The 24,366-nt window shown below is 43.2% G+C and overlaps 1 protein-coding gene and 1 long non-coding RNA gene across 4 annotated transcripts in view; one reads left to right on the top strand and one right to left on the bottom strand.

Annotated features, from left to right (window-relative positions):
* Nucleotides 1–22,819, top strand: part of plcl1 (phospholipase C like 1) — a 597,498-nt gene extending 574,679 nt beyond the window's left edge. For 2 of the 3 annotated variants that reach the window (XM_072478968.1, XM_072478960.1), the window contains exon 6: nucleotides 13,254–13,720. In XM_072478968.1, coding sequence (XP_072335069.1) covers nucleotides 13,254–13,382 — 129 coding nt within the window. In that variant the 3' untranslated portion in view covers nucleotides 13,383–13,720. Of the gene's footprint in view, nucleotides 1–13,253 lie in introns of all 3 variants that reach the window. The other variant, XM_072478951.1, reaches the window with a different exon arrangement.
* LOC140393032 (uncharacterized) overlaps nucleotides 18,762–24,366 on the bottom strand; it is a 63,180-nt gene continuing 57,575 nt past the window's right edge. The window contains exon 3 of the long non-coding RNA XR_011935470.1: nucleotides 18,762–19,238. This is a non-coding gene — a long non-coding RNA (uncharacterized lncRNA). The remainder of the gene's footprint in view (nucleotides 19,239–24,366) is intronic.

Raw genomic sequence — 24,366 nt, forward strand, 5'->3', positions numbered from 1 at the left:
AGACATGGCACGTGTACCCACGAGAATGAGAATATTTTGTTGATTAAATGGTTAACAGTAACAAGGATTTTAAAATCATTTAGATAACATATAACACTAACCATTAAACAACAAGGAAACGTCACCATTGGTACCAATACAAAGCTGTATCAGTTAATTTTCACAAAAAAGTCAAAAACACATTATCACCCCTCGGAAGTTCCTCAACAGAAAGGGAGGATAGGCCTGAGAATGGGTTATCATGTCCAGAATTTTGTTTACAAATGATCTGTCCATCAATGTGTGACCTTTTCCACATATCAATGCCATTCTCTGTCCAGGAGTCGCAGCTGTGCAGGCCCTCCCACACGGCTCAATCTCACCGGAACCAAATCCTGGCATCCACATATTCCACTGGCACTCAAGGTGCAATGGAACATCCTTAACTTCCAGCATGTTTAACCGGCGGTGATGTGCCATTTACATGCTGCACTCACCACACCAGCAACAAAAGCATCAGCAATCTGCAAAAGCTTTTCTTCAACAGCATCATCAGGTGGCCATTTGGAACAATGTCACGCTCCAGGTCCTGCAGCATCTTCTTGCCTCAAACCGGATTACCTTCCTGAGTTCCCCTGAGCCCGGTGTTCCAGGACAAATGTGTCTTAGAAATAATTGTCCTTTTTTCCGGCTAAGAAAAGACAGGAAATAGTAACAGCAGTATCCAGGCATCTGCAGCCACCTGCATGGGCAGCAGCAAATACAAGAAGTGCTCTCACAACTAACAAGGCCAATTTCTTATCAGCAATAGTGTCATGTGAGAGTACCTTTAAGAAAGGGGTGTTTAAGAAATGTACCTTTAAGAAATGGGTGTTTATCAGTGATGTCAGAGTGTGCGTGGAGCTGGGCTGTCTGTCAGCTTTTTACTTTCGTTTCAGGCTGTTTGCTGCAGGGTGTGTTTTAGTTTTGTTTTCAGTGTTGGAGCTGAAGCCAGACAAAGCAGGTGTACTGTTGATCTCTCTGCCATGAAAAGACTATCTCTTGATCATTTGGTGAATTCAGAAGTAAAAATGTTCTCAGTAGTGAATGTAAACCTAACGTGCTTCTGTTTAAAGGTGTTTCTTCTGTCTTCTGGATGTTGTTTGGGGAATTATTAAGGATTACTTAGTGTTGTATTCTTTGGGGGTTGTATTGGATTAGTGGTTGCTAAAATGTTCACTGTTTGGTTTAAAAAGGTTAACTTGAGTTCATAGAATAAACATTGTTTTGCTTTAAAAAATACTTTTCCATTTCTGCTGCATCACACCAGTAGAATGGGCCGTGTGCTCCCTATACCACAATCTATTAAAAGTTGTGGGTCAGGTGAACTCCATGATACACTTTGGGGTTCTCTAAACCCTGGCCCATAACAAATTGGGGGCTCGTCCGGGATAAAAGTCTATCTATTGGATTGGCTTAGTGAACTTAAAGACAGTGAGGGGTGAGCATATTGTGGTTGCTTCTCAGGTGTGGTATTCTAGTTTAAGTGGGGAGAGTGTTGTGGACAATGGCTTTTTCAGAGGTTTTGGGGGCTGGAGTCGGTCACCCACAGTACCTTACGGACAGAGCCGAAAAGCAGACTGCTAGATTTGGCAGAAACATTGCAATTAACATTACCTGACAAAATGCAAATAGATGAGGTAATTATGGCGGTGGCTTAGCATTTAAAGTTGCCTGACATACAGTTTGACTCATTGGAAATGGCAAAAAATTCAGTTACAAATTAAACAAATGGAACATGAGAAAGAATTAAAGCAGCTTGAATACGAAAGAGAGGAAAAAGAATGAGAGAGAAAGGAATAAGAAAGAGAGAGAGAAGAAAAAGTAAAGGAGAGAGAAGAAAGGAGAAAAGAAAGAATAGCCCTCGCAGAACAAAAAGAAAGAGAAAGGGAGATACAGATCAGGGGAAAAGATAAAGAGAGAGAGTTTGTACTTCAGAAACTGGCCATGAAAAATGACAGTCAGTTAAAATTGGCAGACGTAAAGGGAAACGTACAGTTGGATGATAGTGATGAGGATAGTGAGAAAGAGCGTCATAGCCGAAGGCTTGGTGGGAACCTAATAAATATGTCCAAGCATTGCCAAGGTTTGACGAGAAAGAGGTAGAAACCTTTTTCATTTCATTTGAGAAGGTAGCTGAACAAATGAAATGGCCACAGGATATGTGGGTATTACTGACTCAAACAACGCTGATAGGTAGGGCTAGTGAAGTATTTGCATCACTACCGGAGGAGGTATCTGGCACGTATGAGGAGGTGAAAAAATCCATCTTAGGTTCAGATGAACGAGTGCCTGAAGCTTACAGACAAATGTTTAGAAATTTAAGGAAAAAATGTGGTCAAACATACATGGAGTTTGAAAGGCTCAGAGTAATTTTTATAGGTGGATAAGGGCTTTGAAAATAGACCAAACGTATGAAGCTCTCAGAGAAATTATACTTTTGGAGGAATTTAAAAATTCAATTCCTGATGTAGTGAGAACTCATGTGGAAGAGCAGAGGGTTAAAACTGCGAGATTAGCAGCAGAAATGGCAGATGATTTTGAATTAGTTCATAAATCAAAGTTTGGTTTCCGACATCAGTTTCAGCCGGTGAGGGATAGAAACTGGGGACATGAGAAATACTCAAGTGGTAAAAGTAAAGGTGATCTGATGGGAGATAATAAGGAGAGTGTACCTCAGATTAAAATAGAAATCTAGGAGGGTGGAAGAGACATGAAAAATTTCAAATGTTTTCACTGTAATAAACTAGGCCATGTAAAGTCACAGTGTTGGTGGTTGAAGAAAATCACTGGGAAGGCTGATGTGATAAAACAGGATAAGACAGTGGGGTTTGTGAAAGTGGGAAAGGAAAGCCCAAGTGAAGCGAAGGAGGTGCAAAAAATTGTACAGCTTGATCAAGAGGTGATTGATAAGAAGGTGCCAGATCTCTTTAAAGAATTTACTTGTGTGGGTAAAGTTTACTCATGTGTATCAGGAGGAGCAGGTAAAGAAGTCACAATTTTAAGAGATACGGGAGCTAGTCAATCTTTAATGGTAAGAGATGGGGAGTTATGTAGTTTGGGAAGAATGTTGCCAGAAAAGGCGGTAATATGTGGAATTCAGGGTGAGAGGAGTAGTGTTCAATTATATAAGGTAAGGTTGGAAAGTCCAGTGAAGAGTGGTGAAGTGGTAGTAGGAGTAATAGAGAAACTATCTTGTCCAGGAATACAGTTTATCTTGGGTAATGATATAGCTGGATCGCAGGTGCGAGTGATGCCTACTGTGGTTGATAAGCCAGTGGAAAATCAGACAACTGAAGTGTTGAAGGATGAATATCCTGGGACTTTTCTGGATTGTGTGGTAACAAGGTCGCAAAGTCACAGGTTAATACAAGAGGAGAAATCAAAGTGTGAAGATGAAGTTGAAGTGCAATTATCAGAAATGATTTTTGATCAGGTGGTTGAAAAAGAACAAGAACAGGTGGAGGATGATATTTTTAGTTCAGGAAGATTGGCGGAGTTACAACAGAAAGATGTAGAAATAAAACGGGTGTATCAGAAAGCATACACGGAAGAGGAATCTGAGTGTATACCAGAGTGTTATTACCGTAAAAGTAATGTCTTAATGAGAAAATGGAGACCTTTACATGTGCAGGCGGATGAAAAGTGAGCAGAGGTTCATCAAGTAGTATTGCCGGTAGGGTATAGAAAGGAGGTGTTGCGAGTTGCACATGAGGTACCAGTGGGAGGTCATTTGGGAGTAAGGAAAATTCAAGCTAAAATCCAGAAACATTTTTATTCGACTGGACTACATAAAGATGTAGTCAAATTTTGTCAATCATGCCACACATGTCAAGTGATAGGGAAACCTTAAGCAGTGATAAAACCAGCACCCTTAATACCCATTCTAGCATTTGAGGGACCTTTTACAAGGGTCCTAATTGATTGCGTAGGACCGCTTCCTAAAACAAAAAGTGGGAGTCAATATCTTTTGACTATAATGGATGTGTCTACTAGGTTTCCAGAGGCCATTCCAGTAGGTAATATTACAGCTAAAAAGATTATGGAGGAGTTACTTAAATTCTTTACTAGATATGGACTACCCACAGAAATACAATCGGATCAAGGATCAAATTTTACCTTAAGGTTATTCAAAGAAGTTATGGATGCTTAGGAATAAAACAATTTAAATCAACTGCGTACCGTCCAGAATCGCAGGGAGCATTAGAAAGGTGGCATCAGACATTAAAGACAACTTTGAGGGCATATTGTCACGATTATCAAGAGGATTGGGTTAAAGGAATTCCATTCGTACTGTTTGCATTAGGGATGCATCTAATGAGTCAACCAAATTCAGTCCTTTTGAACCAATTTTTGGTCATGAGGTAAGAGGACCACCTAAATTGATTCAGGAAAAATTGGTGAGTGAGAAATCAGAAATTACATTGTTGGATTACGTGTCAAATTTTAGGGAACGATTAAATAGAGCAGGTGAATTGGCTAGACAACATTTAAAAGTTGCACAAAACGTGATGAAACGGGTAGTGGACAAGAAATCCAAAGTTCGTAGTTTTGCCAGTGGAGATAAAGTTTTAGTATTGTTACCAGTGGTAGGTGATCCTTTAAAAGCTAGGTTTTGTGGACCTTATCAGATTGAAAGGAAATTAAGTGAGGTGAATTATGTGGTAAAAACACCAGATAGAAGGAAAACTCACCGAGTGTGTCATGTGAATATGCTTAAAAGGTACGTTGAAAGGGAAGGAGAGAAGAAGGAAGAGGTTTTAATGATTCTAACTCAAAGTGATGAACCAAATCCAGATGACTGTGAATTTGACATACCTCAAATTAAATTGGAAAACGAGGATGTTCTTAACAATTGGGATAAATTGTTGAGTTACCTTCCAGAGGAAAAACGGACTGACCTGAAAGAGTTATTGATATCGCGTGGGCAAGTTTGTGGAGATAAATTGGGAAGTACTAAAATGGCTATACATGATGTAGATGTGGGAAATGCTGTTCCGATCAAACAACATCCACAGACTTAACCCTTTAAAATTGGCACAGGTTCACAAAGAGATTGAGATATGCTTAAAAATGGCATAATTGAAGTGGGTTGCAGCCAATGGAGCTCACTCATAATGATGGTACCTAAACCAGACGGTACCCAACGGTTGTGTGTGGACTATAGAAAGGTTATTGCAGTTACAAGATTGGACTCTTATCCTATCCCACGTTTGGAGAATTGCATTGAGAAAGTGGGACAATCAGCTTTTATATCTAAACAGGATTTACTTAAAGGTTACTGGCAGGTACCTTTAACCGAATGGGCGAAGGAGATTTCAGCTTTTGTGACTCCAGATGGTATATACCAATTCAAAGTTATGCCATTTGGCATGAAAAACGCCACAGCCACATTTAGATGGGTAACGAACAAATTTGTTTTAGGATTACCCAATTGTGCGGGATACATCGACGATCTGGTAATTTTCAGCCAGGCATGGACAGAACATTTAAAACATCTGATGGAGTTATTTGATCGACTTCAGGAGGCGGGTTTGGTGATAAACCCAGCCAAAAGTGAATTTGGAAAAGCCCATACAATCGGACAGGGTCGAATGGTCACACGGAATGTGAAACCAACAGTTATTGAGGAGTTTACGATACCCTCAAGGCGAAGGGAAATAATGCGATTTCTTGGCATGAGTGGTTTGATCGAACATTTGTAGAAAAGTTTTGTAGCGTGATTGCTCCACTGATGGACTTGCTGAAGACACGTCGAAAATTTCAGTGGACAGCGGACTTTCAACAGGCATTTGACTGCCTGAAAGCTGTGATAACCAATGCTCCTGTGTTGGAGAATTGCAAGGGTCTCTGTGATCAGATTGAACTAAAGAATCTGACTTTAAAGAGAAATGCCGAGGCATAGAGAAATGGATGGATCATGCAGTGACCTTCTTGTTTATAGAGACTCAATCGAGATGGATTTCAGTTGGAGGAAGAAGAACAAAAAAAAAATGGACTATATGATTAGACCTGTTTGCGTGTGAAAAGGTGAAAAATGAAACCATCTTGAAGTTGATGGGTTTTTTTTTCTTGGGGGGGAGATGTTATGTGAGAATACCTTTCAGAAATGGGTGTTTATCAGTGATGTCAGAGTGTGCGTGGAGCTGGGCTGTCTGTCAGATTTATACTTTTGTTTCAGGCTGTTTGCTGCAGGGTGTGTTTTAGTTTTGTTTTCAGTGTTGGAGCTGAAGCCAGACAGAGCAGGTGTACTGTTGATCTCTCTGCCATGAAAAGACTATCTCTTGATCATTTGGTGAATTCAGAATTATATATGTTCTCAGTAGTGAATGTAAACCTAATGTGCTTCTGTTAAAAGGTGTTTCTTCTGGACGTTGTTTGGGAATTTATTAAGGATTACTTAGTGTTGTATTCTTTCGGGTTGTATTTGAATTGATGGTTGCTGAGATGTTCACTGTATGTTTTAAAAAGGTTAACTTGAGTTCATAGAATAAACATTATTTTGTTTTTTAAAATATTTTTCCATTTCTGCAGTACCACACCTGTAGAGTGGGCCGTGTGCTCCCCATACCACAATCTATTAAAAGTTGTGGGTCAGGTGAACTCCATGATACACTTTGGGGTTCTCTAAACCCTGGCCCATAACAATAGCCTTCAGCTTTTCACAGTCAAAGTAGTTAAAGTGACCATCAGCATAGAACCAATAACAGGGTTCAGTCCTGGAAATGTTTGGCAGGACAGACGGGCAACATTTGTAGTTGCCCGTGTTATGAGTATCCACAATATTAAAAGGTGGTTTGAAGGACTCACAGAAGAAAGGCTCCAGTTCCAGTGCCCTTGAGCTGCATGCCCGAAAATGGAAATGCCTACTCACCTCCTCAGATCCCCTCGGTGGCCATTGCGTCAGCTTCACTATCTTTAAAAGGGAGTTCTAAACAACGCCTGCGTGATTTCTTGCTGGGAAGTCAATTAATTCCCGGGAGCCCGTTACATTCAACTTCAATCTCGCAAATGAAATGGCAGTTGGGCTAATTGGGGCCAATGATATGCTTGCCATATGTGGGTCGTGATCCGGAACTTGCCATTGGGAGTGGGCCGACTAGATAGCAAACCTATTTGCGCCTGGCACGAGTCTTGATTTTTGCCCAGTGGTGTCATTGGAGTATAAATGTTATAATAAGGACTTTGGATGACAGTGATGTGCTGAGTAGACAGGAGGCTCTCCTCCAGAACATAGCCAAATAGGCACTTTTAGTTGAAATTAGCCCGAACGTTCAGTCGTATCTCACCCACAATTCAGAAAGGAAAAGGACAGAATCATAATGCTACCACACTTAAGAAACATTTTGGTTAAATTGTGCCCCAAACATTGTCTGCAAAACATTGGACAGCAAAATCCTGCATGTTCTATTTTACATCACTGGTTATATATGTGTCATATTCCTGTGTTTACTAGTTTAACTAAGTTGTTAACTTGTTCACATTCATAGAACATAGAACATTACAGCGCAGTGCAGGCCCTTGATGTTGCGCCGACCTGTGAAACCACTCTAAAGCCCATCTACACTATTCCCTCATCGTCCATATGTCTATCCAATGACCATTTGAATGCCCTTAGTGTTGGCGAGTCCACTACTGTTGCAGGCAGGGTATTCCACGCCCTTACTACTCTCTGAGTAAAGAACCTACCTCTGACATCTGTCCTATATCTATTTCCCCTCAATTTAAAGCTATGTCCCCTCGTGCTAGACATCACCATCCGAGGAAAAAGGCTCTCACTGTCCACCCTATCTAATCCTCTGATCATCTTGTATACCTCAATTAAGTCACCTCTTAACCTTCTTCTCTCTAACGAAAACAGCCTCAAGTCCCTCAGCCTTCCCTCATAAGATCTTCCCTCCATACCAGGCAACATTCTGGTAAATCTCCTCTGCCTTCTTTCCAATGCTTCCACATCCTTCCTATAATGCGGCGACCAGAATTGCACGCAATACCCCAAATGCGGCCGCACCAGAGTTTTGTACAGCTGCAACATGACCTCATGGCTCCGAAACTCAATCCCTCTACCAATAAAAGCTAACACACCGTACGCCTTCTCAACAACCCTCTCAACCTGGGTGGCAACTTTCAGGGATCTATGTACATGGACACCGAGATCTCTCTGCTCATCCACACTACCAAGAATCTTACCACTACCCCAGTACTCTGTCTTCCTGTTATTCCTTCCAAAATGAATCACCTCACACTTTTCTGCATTCAACTCCATTTGCCACCTCTCAGCCCAGCTCTGCAGCTTACCTATGTCCCTCTGTAACTTGTAACATCCTTCTGCACTGTCCACAACTCCACCGACTTTAGTGCCATCTGCAAATTTACTCATCCATCCTTCTACGCCCTCCTCCAGGTCATTTATAAAAATGACAAACAGCAGTGGCCCCAAAACAGATCCTTGTGGTACACCACTGGTAACTGGACACCAGGCTGAAAATTTACCATCAACCTCCACCCTTTGTCTTCTTCCAGCTAGACAATTGCTGATCCAAACTGCTAAATCACCCTGAATCCCATGCCTCCGTATTTTCTTTTTTTTTAATAAATGTTTTATTGAAAATTTTTTCCCAAACAACAATTTTTCCCCTCTTACAAAGCAAACGCAACAATAACAATACAGAAATTTTAAACAATACACAAGTAACAAAACCCCATTATCTTTGACCTAAACTAACCCCCCCCTCCCCCCCCCCCCCCTCCCCCTGGGTTGCTGCTGCTGGTCATCTGTCTTCCCTCTAACGTTCCCCTAGGTAGTCGAGAAATGGCTGCCACTGCCTGGTGAACCCTTGAGCCGATCCTCTCAGGGCAAACTTTATCTGCTCCAGTTTAATGAACCCCGCCATATCATTTACCCAGGCCTCCAGTCCGGGGGGTTTCGCCTCCTTCCACATGAGTAGGATCCTGCGCCGGGCTACTAGGGACGCAAAGGCCACAACGTCGGCCTCTTTCGCCTCCTGCACTCCCGGCTCTTCCGCAACTCCAAATAGAGCTAACCCCCAGCCTGGTTTGACCCGGGCCTTCACCACCCGCGAAATCACTCCCGTCACTCCCTTCCAATACCCTTCCAGTGCCGGGCATGCCCAAAACATATGTGCGTGGTTTGCCGGGCTCCCGCCACACCTCCCACATTTGTCCTCCACTCCAAAGAACCTGCTCAATCTTGCTCCCGTTATGTGTGCTCTATGTAGCACCTTAAATTGAATCAGGCTAAGCCTGGCGCATGAGGAAGAGGAATTTACCCTGCTTAGGGCATCAGCCCACATACCCTCCTCTATCTCCTCCCCTAGTTCTTCTTCCCACTTTCCTTTTAGTTCGCCCACCGACTCCTCCCCCTCTTCCCTCATCTCTCGGTAAATCTCTGACACCTTGCCCTCTCCGACCCACACCCCTGAAAGCACCCTGTCCTGTATCCCCTGTGTCGGGAGCAATGGAAATTCCCTCACCTGTTGTCTAGTAAATGCCCTCACCTGCATATATCTCAAGAAATTTCCCCGGGGCAACTTATACTTTTCCTCCAATGCTCCCAAGCTCGCAAAAGTCCCATCTATAAATAAATCTCCCACCCTCCTAATTCCCAACTGGAACCAGCTCTGAAATCCTCCATCCATTCTTCCTGGGGCGAACCTATGGTTGTTCCTGATTGGGGACCCCACCAGGGCTCCCCGCACCCCTCTCTGTCGCCTCCACTGTCCCCAGATATTCAATGTTGCCGCCACCACCGGGTTAGTGGTAAACTTTTTAGGTGAGATCGGTAGCGGCGCCGTCACCAGCGCCTCTAAACTCGTCCCTTTACAGGACTTTCTCTCCAGTCTTTCCCACGCCGCTCCCTCACCCTCCATCATCCATTTACGTATCATTGCCACATTGGCGGCCCAATAGTAATCGCCCAAGTTCGGTAGTGCCAATCCTCCTCTGTCCCTACTACGCTGAAGGAACCCCCTCCTTACTCTCGGAACTTTCCCTGCCCACACGAAGCTCGTGATGCTCCTGTCTATTTTATTAAAAAAGGTCTTAGTGATTAGTATAGGGAGACATTGAAATACAAATAAGAACCTCGGGAGGACCATCATCTTAATTGCTTGCACCCTGCCCGCCAGCGATAGAGGCTGCATGTCCCACCTCTTGAAGTCCTCCTCCATTTGTTCTACCAACCGTGTCAGATTAAGTCTGTGCAAGGTTCCCCAGCTCCTAGCGATCTGAATCCCCAGGTATCGGAAGTTTCTTTCCACTTTCCTTAGAGGCAAGCCTTCTATCTCTCTACTCTGGTCCCCTGGATGTATCACAAATAATTCACTCTTTCCCATGTTTAGCCTATACCCCGAGAAATCCCCGAACCCCCTCAAAATTCGCATAACCTCTATCATTCCCCCCGCTGGGTCCGACACGTATAACAATAGGTCATCCGCATATAACGAGACTCGGTGTTCTTCTCCCCCTCTAATCACCCCTCTCCATTTCCTGGAGTCTCTCAACGCCATGGCCAGAGGTTCAATTGCCAACGCGAACAACAATGGAGACAGCGGGCATCCCTGTCTTGTTCCCCTATATAGTCGGAAATACTCCGATCTATGTCGACCTGTAACTACGCTTGCCGTTGGAGCCCCATAAAGAAGTCTAACCCAGCTAATAAACCCGTTCCCAAACCCAAACCTCCTTAACACTTCCCATAAATACTCCCACTCCACCCTATCAAATGCCTTGCCTCCGTATTTTCTGCAATAGCCTACCTTGCGGAACCTTATCAAACGCTTTACAGAAATCCATATACACCGCATCAACTGCTTTACCCTCATCCACCTGTTTGGTCACCTTCTCAAAGAACTCAAGAAGGTTTGTGAGGCACGACCAACCCTTCACAAAACCGTGTTGACTATCTCTAATCAAATTATTCCTTTCCAGATGATTATACATCCTATCTCTGATAAACCTTTCCAAGACTTTGCCCACAACAGAAGTAAGGCTCACTCGTCTATAGTTACTGGGGTTGTATCTACTTCACTTCTTGAACAAGGGGACAACATTTGCTATCCTCCAGTCTTCTGGCACTATTCCTGTAGACAAAGATGACTTAAAGATCAAAGCCAAAGGCTCAGTAATCTCCTCCCTAGCTTCCCAAAGAATCCTAGGATAAATCCCATCCGGCCCAGGGGACTTATCTATTTTCACACTTTCCAGAATTGCTAACTCCTCCTCCTTATGAATGTCAAGCCCTTCTAGTCTAGTAGCCTGTATCTCAGTATTCTCCTCGATAACATTGTCTTTTTCCTGTGTGAATACTGACGAAAAATATTCATTTAGCACCTCTCCTATCTCCTTGGACTCCACGCACAACTTCCCACTACTGTCCTTGGCTGGCCCTACTCTTACCCTAGTCATTCTTTTATTTCTGACATATCTATAGAAAGCTTTAGGGTTATCCTTGATCCTACCTGCCAAAGACTTCTCATGTCCCCTCCTGGCTCGTCTTAGCTCTCTCTTTATGTCCTTCCTAGCTAACCTGTAACTCTCGAGCGCCCTAACTGAACCTTCACGTCTCATCTTTACATAAGCCTCCTTCTTCCTCTTGACAAGTGTTTCAACTGCTTCAATAAACCACGGCTCCCTCGCTCGACCACTTCCTCCCTGCCTGACAGGCCCATTCTTATCAAGAACACGCAGTAGCTGTTCCTTGAACAAGCTCCACATTTCCATTGTGCCCATCCCCTGCAGTTTTCCTCTAAATCCGATGAATCCTAAGTCTTGCCTCATCGCATCATAATTACCTTTCCCCCAGATATAACTCTTGCCCTGCGGTATATACCTATCCCTTTCCATCACTAAAGTAAACGTAATCGAATTGTGGTCACTATCACCAAAGTGCTCACCTACCTCCAAATCTAACACCTGTCCTGGTTCATTATCCAGTATCAAATCCAATATGGCTTCGCCTCTCGTTGGCCTATCTACATACTGTGTCAGGAAACCCTCCTGCACACATTGGACAAAAACGGACCCATCTAAAGTACTCGAACTATAGCATTTCCAGTCAATATTTGGAAAGTTAAAGTCCCCCATAACAACTACCCTGTTACGTTCGCTCCTATCCAGAATCATATTTGCAATCCTTTCCTCTACATCTCTGGAACTTTTCGGAGGCCTATAGAAAACCCCTAACAGGGTGACCTCTCCTTTCCTGTTTCTAACCTCAGCCCATACTACCTCAGTCGACGAGTCCTCATAAAACGTCCTTTCTGCCACCGTAATACTGTCCTTGACTAACAATGCCACCCCTCCCCCTCTTTTACCACCTTCCCTGAGCTTACTGAAATATCTAAACCCCGGCACCTGCAACAACCATTCCTGTCCCTGCTCTATCCATGTCTCCGAAATGGCCACAACATTCAAGTCCCAGTTACCAACTCATGCCGCAGGTTCACCCACCTTATTCCGGATGCTCCTGGCATTGAAGTAGACACACTTCAAACCATCTTCCTGCCTGCCAGTACACTCCTCCAACTTTGAAACCTTACTCATGACCTCACTACTCTCAACCTCCTGTATACTGGAGCTACAATTCAGGTTCCCAATCCCCATTCTCCCCGTGTCTGCGTGGGTCTCACCCCCACAACCCAAAAAGATGTGCAGGTTTGGTGCGCTAAATTGCCCCTTAATTGGAAAAAAATAATTGGGTACTCTAAATTTAAAAAAAGTTGTTAACCTGTTTAAATAACTTCATTTCATTCTAATAGCACGCAGGAAATTGGTGCAAACACTTTAATCAATCAGTGACAAAAATAATTCATATAGGAATTTCAGCTCCTGTTTTAGCAACTGTTATAAAGACTTTAAAATTAAGAAATGTTCAGAATTCTTTCACACTCAGTCATATGTTCCCTTGCACTCTGAGCCAAGACATTTGTGGTGATATAAGTCAGTAGATTCTTGTTGAGTGAGGAGCTTTCATCTAAATGATTGTAAGTATTGTTTGGTTATAAAATGACAACAAGCAAGCTATGACTGCAATCTTCCTTTTTCCTCATGTGTTTTATATTCTATAAATTGTGATCAATACACACTTTGGTAAGTTGGTTGTTTTTTAAATACATTATTGACCATGCTTAAAGTGAATTTGGAAGATGAACACATTTGGAAACATGTTAAAAAATTAGTGAATCAATGTAACCATGGTCCTTTGACGTATACAGGGCCAGGGAGATTTACTGAAAAATGCTAAGAATGAGGCGCTGGAGAACATGAAGAACATTCAAACTGCTTGTACCTCATGTGGACTGACCAAGTCAGGAAGTGGAAGTGCAGAGATGAAATTCAAATAAAGTCATCAGGAGATGCAGGAGAAAAATAATGGAGAGTCGAATGAAAGCTCACATAATTCCCAAACCAGCCCAGTACAGTAGCTTGATTATGGAGTCACAATTACTGCTTGTTGTCAAAAGCCAATTTATTCCCATGGATGATACCGAAGTACTAACAAAACCTTTAGAAAGTACAATACTTAATATTTAAAGGTACAAATTTTATGGTATATATCGCAATAAGATAATTCAAGAAAAGCATTAAAGTGATCTTTCTAATAATCCTATAACTGCCTTCAAACGTGCATTTGTAATTCACTTAAAATAAAGGAAGAGAACAGGAACTGATTAAGTCACAATTGGCATGCACTTTTCTTTACATTTTCCATTGTTAAATTATGCATATATTAGCTTTTTAAATACATTTTAATATGAACAAAAATATTCTACTGTACATTTTTGTAATGCATAGCATTTTGTTTCTGTTGTGAAGCCATTGTATGTAAATACTGCTTTTATTTTTAAAAATCTGTTCATATATAAGTTGAGGACTTGTTTCAAAATTGTACTCTGGAATGTTCCACAGGTACGGACTCATTCTGTAAACAGCTGAGAAATGAAGTTGAGCTTGGATTCTGCCTTCGGAGAATATCAAATATTAATTCTTAACACCAACAGATGGCTTTACCAAAGTAAAATTTAGTTTACCAGATTGATTCTTTGAGGAATATGGAGTTTGTGACAAACACATATCGTAACAAAATGAAAATTTTCAATTATTTCTCTGAAATGTTGAGAGGAAAGTAATATTCCAAATGTCGGGTTTCCCCTTTCTTTATTTTCAGATACCTAGTTACCCTGTGAAATTTGCCTATCCCTCAGCGCCTTGCAAAGTTTTCCATTGACTGCCTGAGCCATACAAGAACCAGAAAGATTCCTTATTTGGTGCTGAGTTACCCGACCTCAGCCGGGACCTTGGCGTGGTAAAATTGGCTAGGGTTACCACAATCCAGTTGCCCTTGTTGTGGGTGAGGACAGTTTCTGGACACTGGATTAACATCGGGTTTGACCAGCCTGCTCACTGTCAAGCCCCATACAGTGAAATATAGTGAATCGGTTGAGGCAGAAACAAATTTCAGTAAATGTGTTCAAAAGTGGAGAGGAGAGGAGGAAATACAAATGGAAAATAGATTGCGTGAATTCTTTTTACAGATACTGTCTAATTCAAAATGGATAATTGCAAAGTTGCAAAAGTTGACCTTGAACTCATGTATGACGTTTCAAGATAAATGGTTTCCTCAGGGGAGTAAGCATTTAGTCACAATTACTCAAGAGAGAAAATATATAGACCAATAATGAAGTGAAAACCATAGCTTTCCAACTAAAGTGTACATATATCAGGAAGACTTTTCCTCTTAATGGCCTCACAGCTGCAATGCTAATAGGTGAGCAGATCTTGAACCAGACCTTGATAGACATTTGCAGTTGTATTTCTCATCTGGGAGTGAGCTCCAGTCGTGGTTATGTTGTTTGGAATAATCAGACAGGGTGGCTTCCCTGTGTCATACAAGTGCAACAATCAACCAATAGGTGACCTTCACATTGTTTGTTGTTAATGCAGTTCGTGAAGATTTTTCCACCTTTCCAAACAAAGTGGTAATAATGCCCAGGTGAAGCTGAACACACATGGTAGAAAATTGGTGGGAAGTGGGGAAATAAAAATCGAACACTGACAAACCAGAGATAGTCCATCCAGTATTCAAAAAATTGTATTGCCTTGTCGTTTATCTATATATATAATATATATTTGGAGTTTGCACAACATGGCTCTCTTGAAAGGGGAAGAAAAAAATCAGAAAAATCCCAGGCCAATTCGAAGGAAAAAGCCTGGGAAATTCACCTCTGACTATTGACAATCGCACTCCCGCTCCCCAACTCCTCAGGCTATCAAACCTAGTCCAGGAGATCTCTCAGGTCCTTATGCAGTACCTACCTTTTGTCCAAGATCACCTCCACCCAGGCTCAGCTCTTGTTTGAAGGAATTTAGCGAATCCGTGTTCACTGCACAAGATGGCAGGGGTCCACTATTCTCAGGGAAAAGAAACACTTTCCGAGATCTAACCTAGATCTGACCTTGTACAACTTAAGTTCGAGACACCTAGTCCTCCATAACCGGTTTAATTAGAACAAACTGTCTGTTCAAGGACAATCAAACTCCTTTCATCACCTTATAAACATCAATGAAACTACTGCCAGGTCTACACTTCTCTACAATCTGGAGTCCTAGCTCTTCTAACCTGAGATGATAATGAAGATGCTTGAAATGTTTTATTCGTTCAAGGGATGTGGGCCTCATTGGCATTTATTGCCCATCCCTGATTGCCCTTGAGAAGGTGTTGGTGAGATGCCTTCTTGAACCACTGTAGCCCGTGGTGTAGGTACACCCACAGTTCTGATGGGGAACGGGTTCCACGATTTTGGCACAGTGATAATAAAGGAATGGTGATACAGTTCCAAGCCAGAATGGTGAGTGTCTTGGAGGTGAACTTCCAGGTGGTGGTTTTTCTCATGTATCTGCTTCCCTTGTCCTTTTAGATGGTCGAGGTTGTGGATTGGAAGGTACTGTCTCAGGAGTTTAGGTGAGTTTCTGGAGTGCATCTTGTAGATGATACACATGGCTGCTATTATGCATTGGTGGCGGAGGGAGTGAATGTTTAGATGGAGTGCCAATCAAATAGGCAGCTTTGTCCTGGATGGTGTCGAGCTTCTTGAATGTTGTTGGACCTGTACTTATTCAGGCAAGTGAAGAATATTCCTTCTCACTCCTGACTTGTGCTTTGTATATTGTGGACATGCTCTGGGGAGTCAGGAAGTGAGTTACCACAGGATTCCTAGCCTTTGATCTGCTCTTGTAGCCACAGTATTTATATGGCTGGTCCAGTTCATTTTCTGGTCAGTGCTAACCAACCACCAGGATGTTGATTATGGGGATTCAGTGATGGTGGCACCATTGAATATCAAGGGAAGATAGTTAGATTGTCTCTGGTTGGAGATGGTCATTGCCTGGCACTTGTATTGTGCGTATGTTATTTCCCACTTGTCAGCCCAAGCCTGGATATTGTCCAGGTCTTGCAGCATTTGGGCATGGACTGTTTCAGTTCTGAGGAGTCAGGAATGGCACTGCACACCATGCAGTCACCAGAAAACACCTCCACTTCTGACCTTATGATGGAAGGAAGGTCATTGATGGACCAATTGCCATGGTTGGGCATAAATATACCCACGTAACATATTTTTGGTCAGGAATTAGATTAATTAACCTGATTAAGGAGCTGTCTTTGACTGAACTAAATTCAAGAGTCACGGTGTACAGTCACAACAAATACTCCAATATCTTTCACCTCGTATTTCTTCAGGAAAATTCATGCAAATGTTCATTAGCGTAGTATTGACCCTTTGCACACATACTGCCATTCAAAGTATATGTGTGTGTGTTCTATAAATATTTTCATTGCAAATTTAATGATTGATATTGTCTAAGTTAAATATTTAGCCATAAAATACATCTCCACTCATTCCTTGCTACTCCCCCCCCCACCTCCCAAACCCCACCAGTCAAGACGTTAGTTGACATCTTGCCAAGTTTAAAATGGTTGCCCCACTGCAATAATGCACCGGGGCGTTGCCTTGGCAAGGTGAGAGTGGGACGTGCACACCTTCAGCATAGTGGGTCCTGCCCTCAAGAACTACTAGCCAATCAGTTCGGCAGTTGAGCAGCCCTAGCAGTGCCAGAACAAAGTAGTGGTGTTACTACAGGAAGTTCTGTAAAACAGAAGATGGCAACTGGACTTCAAGATAAGTTGAAGGACTTTGTTCAGGGAAAGATCGGGGACCCGATAAGTTGGGAAGGGGTCTGGGGATCAGGCCAGGAGCGAGGAACAGCGTGGAGGTACTATCTTAGGGGAGGTTGCCCCTATGGGCACAGGAGACCCCCAAAAGAGGTCACCCCCTTTAGCAAATTGCAGGCTGGCACCTTCCTTCTGCCATCCCCCACCCAACGTATTGTGTCCTTAAGACCCCGCCTTGTAAATTCGGGGAGAGCTTGGGGATGGGCGGGCAGGAGGTGGGCTGGCCAGCCACTTTATTTTGTGTGCTCCCTCCCCCCAGTTTCTAAATATGTTGGGGGGCGTCATAAAAATTCGCTCTGCTGTTTCTGAATTAATTAAAATATTTTAAGCTTGATGTATTTTTCATTTGGAAGAGCTATGCAAATATTGCTCAAAGGAATAATGCCGGATATGCAATACCTTGTGAAATGTACATCTTTCTACATAGAATCGCAGAATGAAACAGCATAGAGCCAGCTCATTTGGCTCATAAAGTCTGTGCCTCTGTTTTCATTGCATAAACCATCTGGTCAAATCCGAACTGATCTCTGTCTATTCTGTTTAATGTTCCTCTTTTTCAAACAACCAACTAATTTCATTTAAGAAATACTTGTAGATCCATCTTCAATAATAGTGTGTGAGCGAGAAGGAATATAGCCTTTTAAAGATAATAACCTCTTGTAACCTTCATTGGCATTTGTTTTGTGACCATCTTTAATTTCTACCCTCTCATAACCATCTCAGTGACTCACGGAAACAACGTAACACGATTTATCCCTTTATAATCTTGAAGACCTCCTCAACACAGCTGCATAAAAGAAATCCTAACTTCTCTATCCTCTCATCGTAAATCTTAGTGCAAGGGGTCAGCAACCTTTCAGAAGTGATGTGCCCCGTGTTTATTTATTCACTCTAAGTTTTGTCTGCCGACGATAGCAACTACCTCCTTTAACCATTCCTCCAGCCTTTCCCCAACACCAACCATCTGGCCTCGCGTCCCACTGAAAATCTTCTTGTGTACAACCTTTGGCACACATGCCATTGGTTGCTGACCCCTGTCCTAGTAAATCTGTGCTGCACCTTTGCTTTAATACCTTTGTTCTTCATGTTGTTTTGCAGTTTCATCAAATGGATGCAGCTGCCCCCCTGTCACTTGGGGGGCAGTTTCCAGCAATTAAGGAATTTAAAATGGCTGTTGCGGAATTTTTCTTTGCAAGTAGTGTTTTTGCAATACGTTATAGAATAAAATTAGTTTTCCACAGAAAATCCTGGGGCAGGATTCTCCAGCCTCCCACCGTGAGCTTCTCGACAGTGGGAGGCGTCGCACCGTTCACTGGTGGCGGGATTCTCTGCTCCCGTCACTGTCAATGGGAATTCCCATTGACGCCAACCCCCACCCCCGGCGGGAAACCTGCAGGCAGGGGTACGCTGCTGATTGGACCAGAGAATTCTGGCCCTGATTTTGAGCTTTTACAAATAGCTTCTGTTCATTATAAAAGAAAATAATAACTCATTGGTAAATGCACTGTAGTATATTTTTATTAGCTTTTCATTAGCTGTTTTTTTCCCTTTGGGGAATGGTGGGGGAAGGATTTCCAAGCTGATTATTACCCCTTGGAGCCAAGTTAGGAATGCTTTTTCCATGGCCAGCGCATCCTGGCTTTGGACTTGAACCTGGAGCTTCATGGTCCTGAGGTAGGGCAGTGCGACTGTGCCACAAGATCTCTTGCTGTGGTACTGATGTATTCAGAACAAGTTTCCAGTTTCAGTTCCTCATCAAGTCAATAATAAGTTAGGTAGTTAGTTTGCCTCAGTATCCCCAGGGTTGGTGTTTCTGATAATTGTCCCTCTAATTGAAGTAGAGAGCCTTGATCCTGAACTACCAAAGGTCACCATTGAGGCTCAAGTGTAGAATGGTCGCTTGAGCGAGGTACCAGACGGATTCTGGTGTCCATATCAGTGACAGTCATCAGCTTCGAGAGAAGGTGACCTATTGGAGAAAAAAATCTGTGAGTGAGCAATTCTTGTGGATAAACTTCAGGACTGGGATTCTCTGCGTCTCCATGCCACAATCGTGTCTGGCGCGGAGGCGGAGAATGGGGCCTCGAACCTGCGACGCCTTCGCGTGATTCTCCGGCAACTGGAGAATCGCCACCAGTCGCGCGCGCGTGGTCCACGCGGCGCCGGTTGGGGGCCGTTGAATGAGGCCCCCGCGGCGATTCTCCGCGGACGACCGGCTGAGTTCCTGCCAGCGTGGTTCACGTATGGTTCCACGCGGGAGCTCGGAGTCGTGGCTGCCGTGGCCACCCTGGTGGGGGCAGGGGGATTTGTCACCAGGGCGGACCTCCACGACGGCCAGGCCCGCGATGGGGGGCCACCGATCGGCGGGCGCGCGCGATCTGTTGGGGGGGGGGGCTACTTCTTTGGCGCCGGCCCCCTGTGTGGGTCCGCCATTTGTGCGAGGCCGGTGCCGCAGGCGGCCGCCGCGCGCATGCGCGCACCAGTGGCCGGACGTGCAGGGCCCTATATCGACAGCCGGAGCTGCATGGAGCACTCCGAGGCCCTGCTAGCCCCCTTAAAAATGGAGAATCACACCGGACTTTCTAGAAAAAAAGTCCAGAGTGATTCGCGCCCATTTTCTGGCGGGCGTGGGGACATAATCCCATTATTGGAGAATCCCGTCCAATATTTTCAAGACCAAAAAGGCACTAAAAGACTTGGCCCAGTTTATTGTAGTACTAAATAATATATGTGGATTAAATGCATTTTGTATCACTTTAATTGTCTTTATCTTCACCCATTTAACCAGCTGCTAATGCATTGATGAACTAACATAAAACTGCTGTACTGTGAACTTTAAGTTTTTTACTTAAAAATATTTTGTATTGACAATATTCCACTTTGCGTATACAGTAGTCTAAATGTAGATATTAGAACGTAAGATATAGGAGTCGACCATAAACGATCGTCTCATAAATGTGAAATATATAAGTTTAAAGAAATCAATCTTGGAAATTCATAGATCGGTTTATGCCGATGATACCAATAGGCACTTATTTAAACTTCCAGTCTATTTGTGCTCAATTTCAAATCCATCAGCCACATGGCCACAAACATCAATTAATTTAGTTTCAAAAAGCTTTTATGGAATTGTTTATTTTTAATTTGCACCTCTCAGTAAGTTAAACAAGATGCAGTTAAAGTAAACTTTTGATCAGCTGAATTGAAATTTACATTTTAAATCTTAGAACTACTTAAATTAAACCCTCTTCCGGGAGCTACCCGGCACACCACGCCTCGTGAGATCTAACACGGATGGGCAGATCACTTTTTAGCGGCATATCAGAGCAAGGTGCTCCCATGATCTAACCAAGGCTTTGGGATCTAACCCCTTCGCCTTGGAGACCCGGGCAAGCACAGTTTGGTGCTGGTCTCCACAAACGGGGACTAGACAGAACGGCACACGGGGTCTCCCAGGTGCTGGGGGCACCTGGATGCCAGCCTGGTACTGCCAAGGTGAGCGGTGTTCCTCAGTGCAGAGAAAGGAATAAGTGCAGGCTCGTCGGGGAGTTCCCCGCTGAGGCCCCAAATCTACCTGAATAGAAACAGAATCCGTTCGATAGCATGGGGTTTCTCAGCACTCCGAGTGCCGGGAAATGCCTGGCTAAACGTGCTCATTATGGGACTCTTCGCATTCAGGTAGATCATGGCCATGGGCTTCTTTATTGGCGAGTTAGCAATCTCAGCTGTGTCACAGTAATGACTCCTCAAAACAGGTGCCTCAGGGACATAGAGAGGGAAAATCAGAATGCCTGGTGGGTGAGGGTCAGACTGAATGGAATTTAGCTAAAAAAAAAAACTTTTTGTGGTTATTTGTAGAGATTTTGAGAAAACGTGATCTTTGAAGTTTCTGACAATTTTATTTGTGGAATAATCTCCATAATTATCACTGAATTTCAAACTAGTGCAAGAAAAGCTTCAGTATAACTGCCATCTGTGTGACAAGGATCCTGTGATCTAACCTGGGAAAAGTTGACCATGATAGCATTTACACAATTCATCCCAAATCTGCCTTTAGCTGCATTCATTACTGCTATTTACCTTTCTGTAGCTCCATAATTAATTTGTAGTTGCTGGACAACACTAGCATTTCTACTTCTTTACAGATATATCAACTGGTAATAAATGCAGGTTGGCAAATCTTGGGCAAAAGATCAAATTGAAAGCTGTAAATATAAGTTTTTAAAATTCATTCATGGGATGTGGACATCGCAGGCTGTGCCAGCATTTATTGCCCATTGAGGGGACAGTTTGAGGGGACAGTTAAGAGTCTGGAGTCACATGTAGGCCAGACCTGACCAGGTAAGGATGGCAGATTTCCTTTCCTAAATTAGTGAACCAGATGGATTTTTACAGCAATTGACAATGGTTTCATGATCATCATTATACTTTTGAATTCCAGATTTTTGTTGAATTCAAACTTCACCATCTGCAGTGGTGGGATTTGAACCTGGCTCCCAGGGCATTACTCCGGGGCTCTGGTTTACTAGTCCAGTGACACTACCACTACACCACTGCCTCACCCAAGTGTACAAATTGAATTGTAACAATTATTTTATGTCATTGATCCATGACGATTTAATTTTTTTAACTAACCCATTAGCCACCATACGTTACAATCAGTTATTTTTCAAACATTTTCCTGTATTATGATATAATATAGGTGACATATTTACCTATTTTCTTTCCTCCTTCAAAACTACTTGCAGGGTAGCACAAACATCTGTATGGATATGTTTAACAATGTTCTCCCACAAAATCTTTATTTCCTGTGTTCTTTATCAATGTAGAAAGATGTTCAAACACAAGCCCTTGTTCCAGAGTTAAAAGCATCTGCCAAATGCTTGTTTAATTGGATACAGTAATAAAGTAAGTGGGTAAAATTAAACAAGCACTTCATCAGAAATCTGCCTTATATTCAAATTGCAAGCAGTGAATTGCATCTTTGGATGTCAAGGCAAGTAGTTCTTAAAATAGTTGTATAATATATATTTTATAGAAAATTGACTACTAACAAATAGCCACTTCTACATAAAAAATGTAATAACTGTGAAAAACAACTTAGGATGTCTGGTATTGTAATCAAGCGAGCTCTTTGCTTTTATTCTGCTGACCCGTAATAGATCAAAATTACAGCAGTATTCATGTAATGAAGGTTAATGTCGCGTAGCATCTGTAGAGATTAAAAGATGCTTGAAGCACTTTGGAAAAATTCCAATGGTCAAATTCAACAGTATGAATTGTCTCTAGAAGCTAGCTCAGCTGTTATGTTTTGTCTAAAGAAATACCCAGGTAAACAATGTTCTCCATTGTTACATTTGTGTTGTAATGATTTGTAGCTATACAAATGAACAAATCGCGAAAGGAAGTATGTGACTTGTAAGTTATTGTTTGCAATGACATTTGGTGTTTACATGGAACTCATACACAAACTCACACTGAAATTGTAATTTTCTGTCATAATCTACAATAACAAAATAAATGTCAGATTTAAATTTTGAACACAAACAAGCTCATGACTTCATTTTTAAATTTATTTGGCAATGATGACACACTGATTTTGAACCACTGATTATTTAAATTAAATCTTTTTTTTTACAAAATACATGAGATTAAATTTGATGGGTGTGATTTAACAATAAAAAAATCAGAGTGGTGTTGTGGGCGGGTTTAGCCCGATGTTCCCGGGGCCTCGGTGGGGAACACCCTGGTGAGGCCACACTTACCAGTGGGCTGGTTTAGCACACTGGGATAAATCGCTGGCTTTTAAAGCAGACCAAGGCAGGCCAGCAGCACGATTCGATTCCCGTACCCGAACAGGCGCCGGAATGTGGCGACTAGGGGCTTTTCACAGTAACTTCATTGAAGCCTACTCGTGACAATAAGCGATTTTCATTTTCACCTTCATTTCCTGCACTGAGGAGCTCCACTCACCAGTGGTTCCCTGATCTTTCCATCCCACAACATGACCCCCCAATGCCCCAACTTACCTGTTGGGAGATACTCGAACCCCCTCACCCCACTTCATAATGGCAAGGCACATCAGCCCCGATCCCCGACGTGGGCAAAATGCCACCTTGGCACTGCCAGACTGGCACTCTTGACAGTGCCCCTGCCAGCCTGGCTGTGCCACCTGGACACCCTGGCACTGCCAGACTGGCACTCTGACAGTGCCCCTGCCAGCCTGGCTGTGCCACCTGGACACCCTGGCACTGCCAGACTGGCACTCTGACAGTGCCCCTGCCAGCCTGGCTGTGCCACCTGGACACCCTGGCACTGCCAGACTGGCACTCTTGACAGTGCCCTTGCCAGCCTGGCTGTACCACCTGGGCACCCTGGCACTGCCAATGTTCCCAGGTGACAACGGCAGTGCCAGGATGCCACCCTGCCCAGAGGCTAACCACCCAGGGGCTTCTGATCACCTGGAAGATGCCCTCCCAAGTGCCGTTCCACCTGGTCCCTGTTTGTGGAGACCAAACGGCACCTGGCTGGGGTCTCCTCAGAGAGGGGATTCGATCCTGGGGGTTGATTAGAGCAGGTGGGTCAATATCAAAGTGTTCCTAACTGCACACTTTAATATGCAAATTTGGGTCCTGCCCGTGAGCGAGGTCCAGATCGCAACTTCTCATGAGCACCATTCGTTCTCGCAAGGCGTAGTGAGCTGGATAAATCTCGTCAGAGGCTTCTCGCAAGATTCACCGGCCACGCCATGTACCGGGTCAGACCCAGCCGTGAGATTTTATTTGATATTTTCATTTTGAATTATGTGTCATGGATAAATCATTGGGATTGTAAATAGTCACTGATTAGCATAGTGAAAGAAATTACATTGTTTATGAGAAGATTATAATTTCCTCAGCACATCCAAAGGAATGTAAATTAATTACACTATTTTTGAAGCAGAGTCTGTGGGTGATTTTGGGCTTGTTCTCGTTGGCAGTGAGAATGGCAACACGGGTTGAAAATTCAGTGAGAATCGGAAAAGGTGATTCTCTCTGGCGAGGTTGCGATTATTGATTTTCCAGCTTCTTCGCGGAAAGCCTGGTGAGAAATTGGCA

Source organism: Scyliorhinus torazame, chromosome 2 (assembly GCF_047496885.1).
Source record: "Scyliorhinus torazame isolate Kashiwa2021f chromosome 2, sScyTor2.1, whole genome shotgun sequence".
Classification (NCBI taxonomy): domain Eukaryota; kingdom Metazoa; phylum Chordata; class Chondrichthyes; order Carcharhiniformes; family Scyliorhinidae; genus Scyliorhinus; species Scyliorhinus torazame.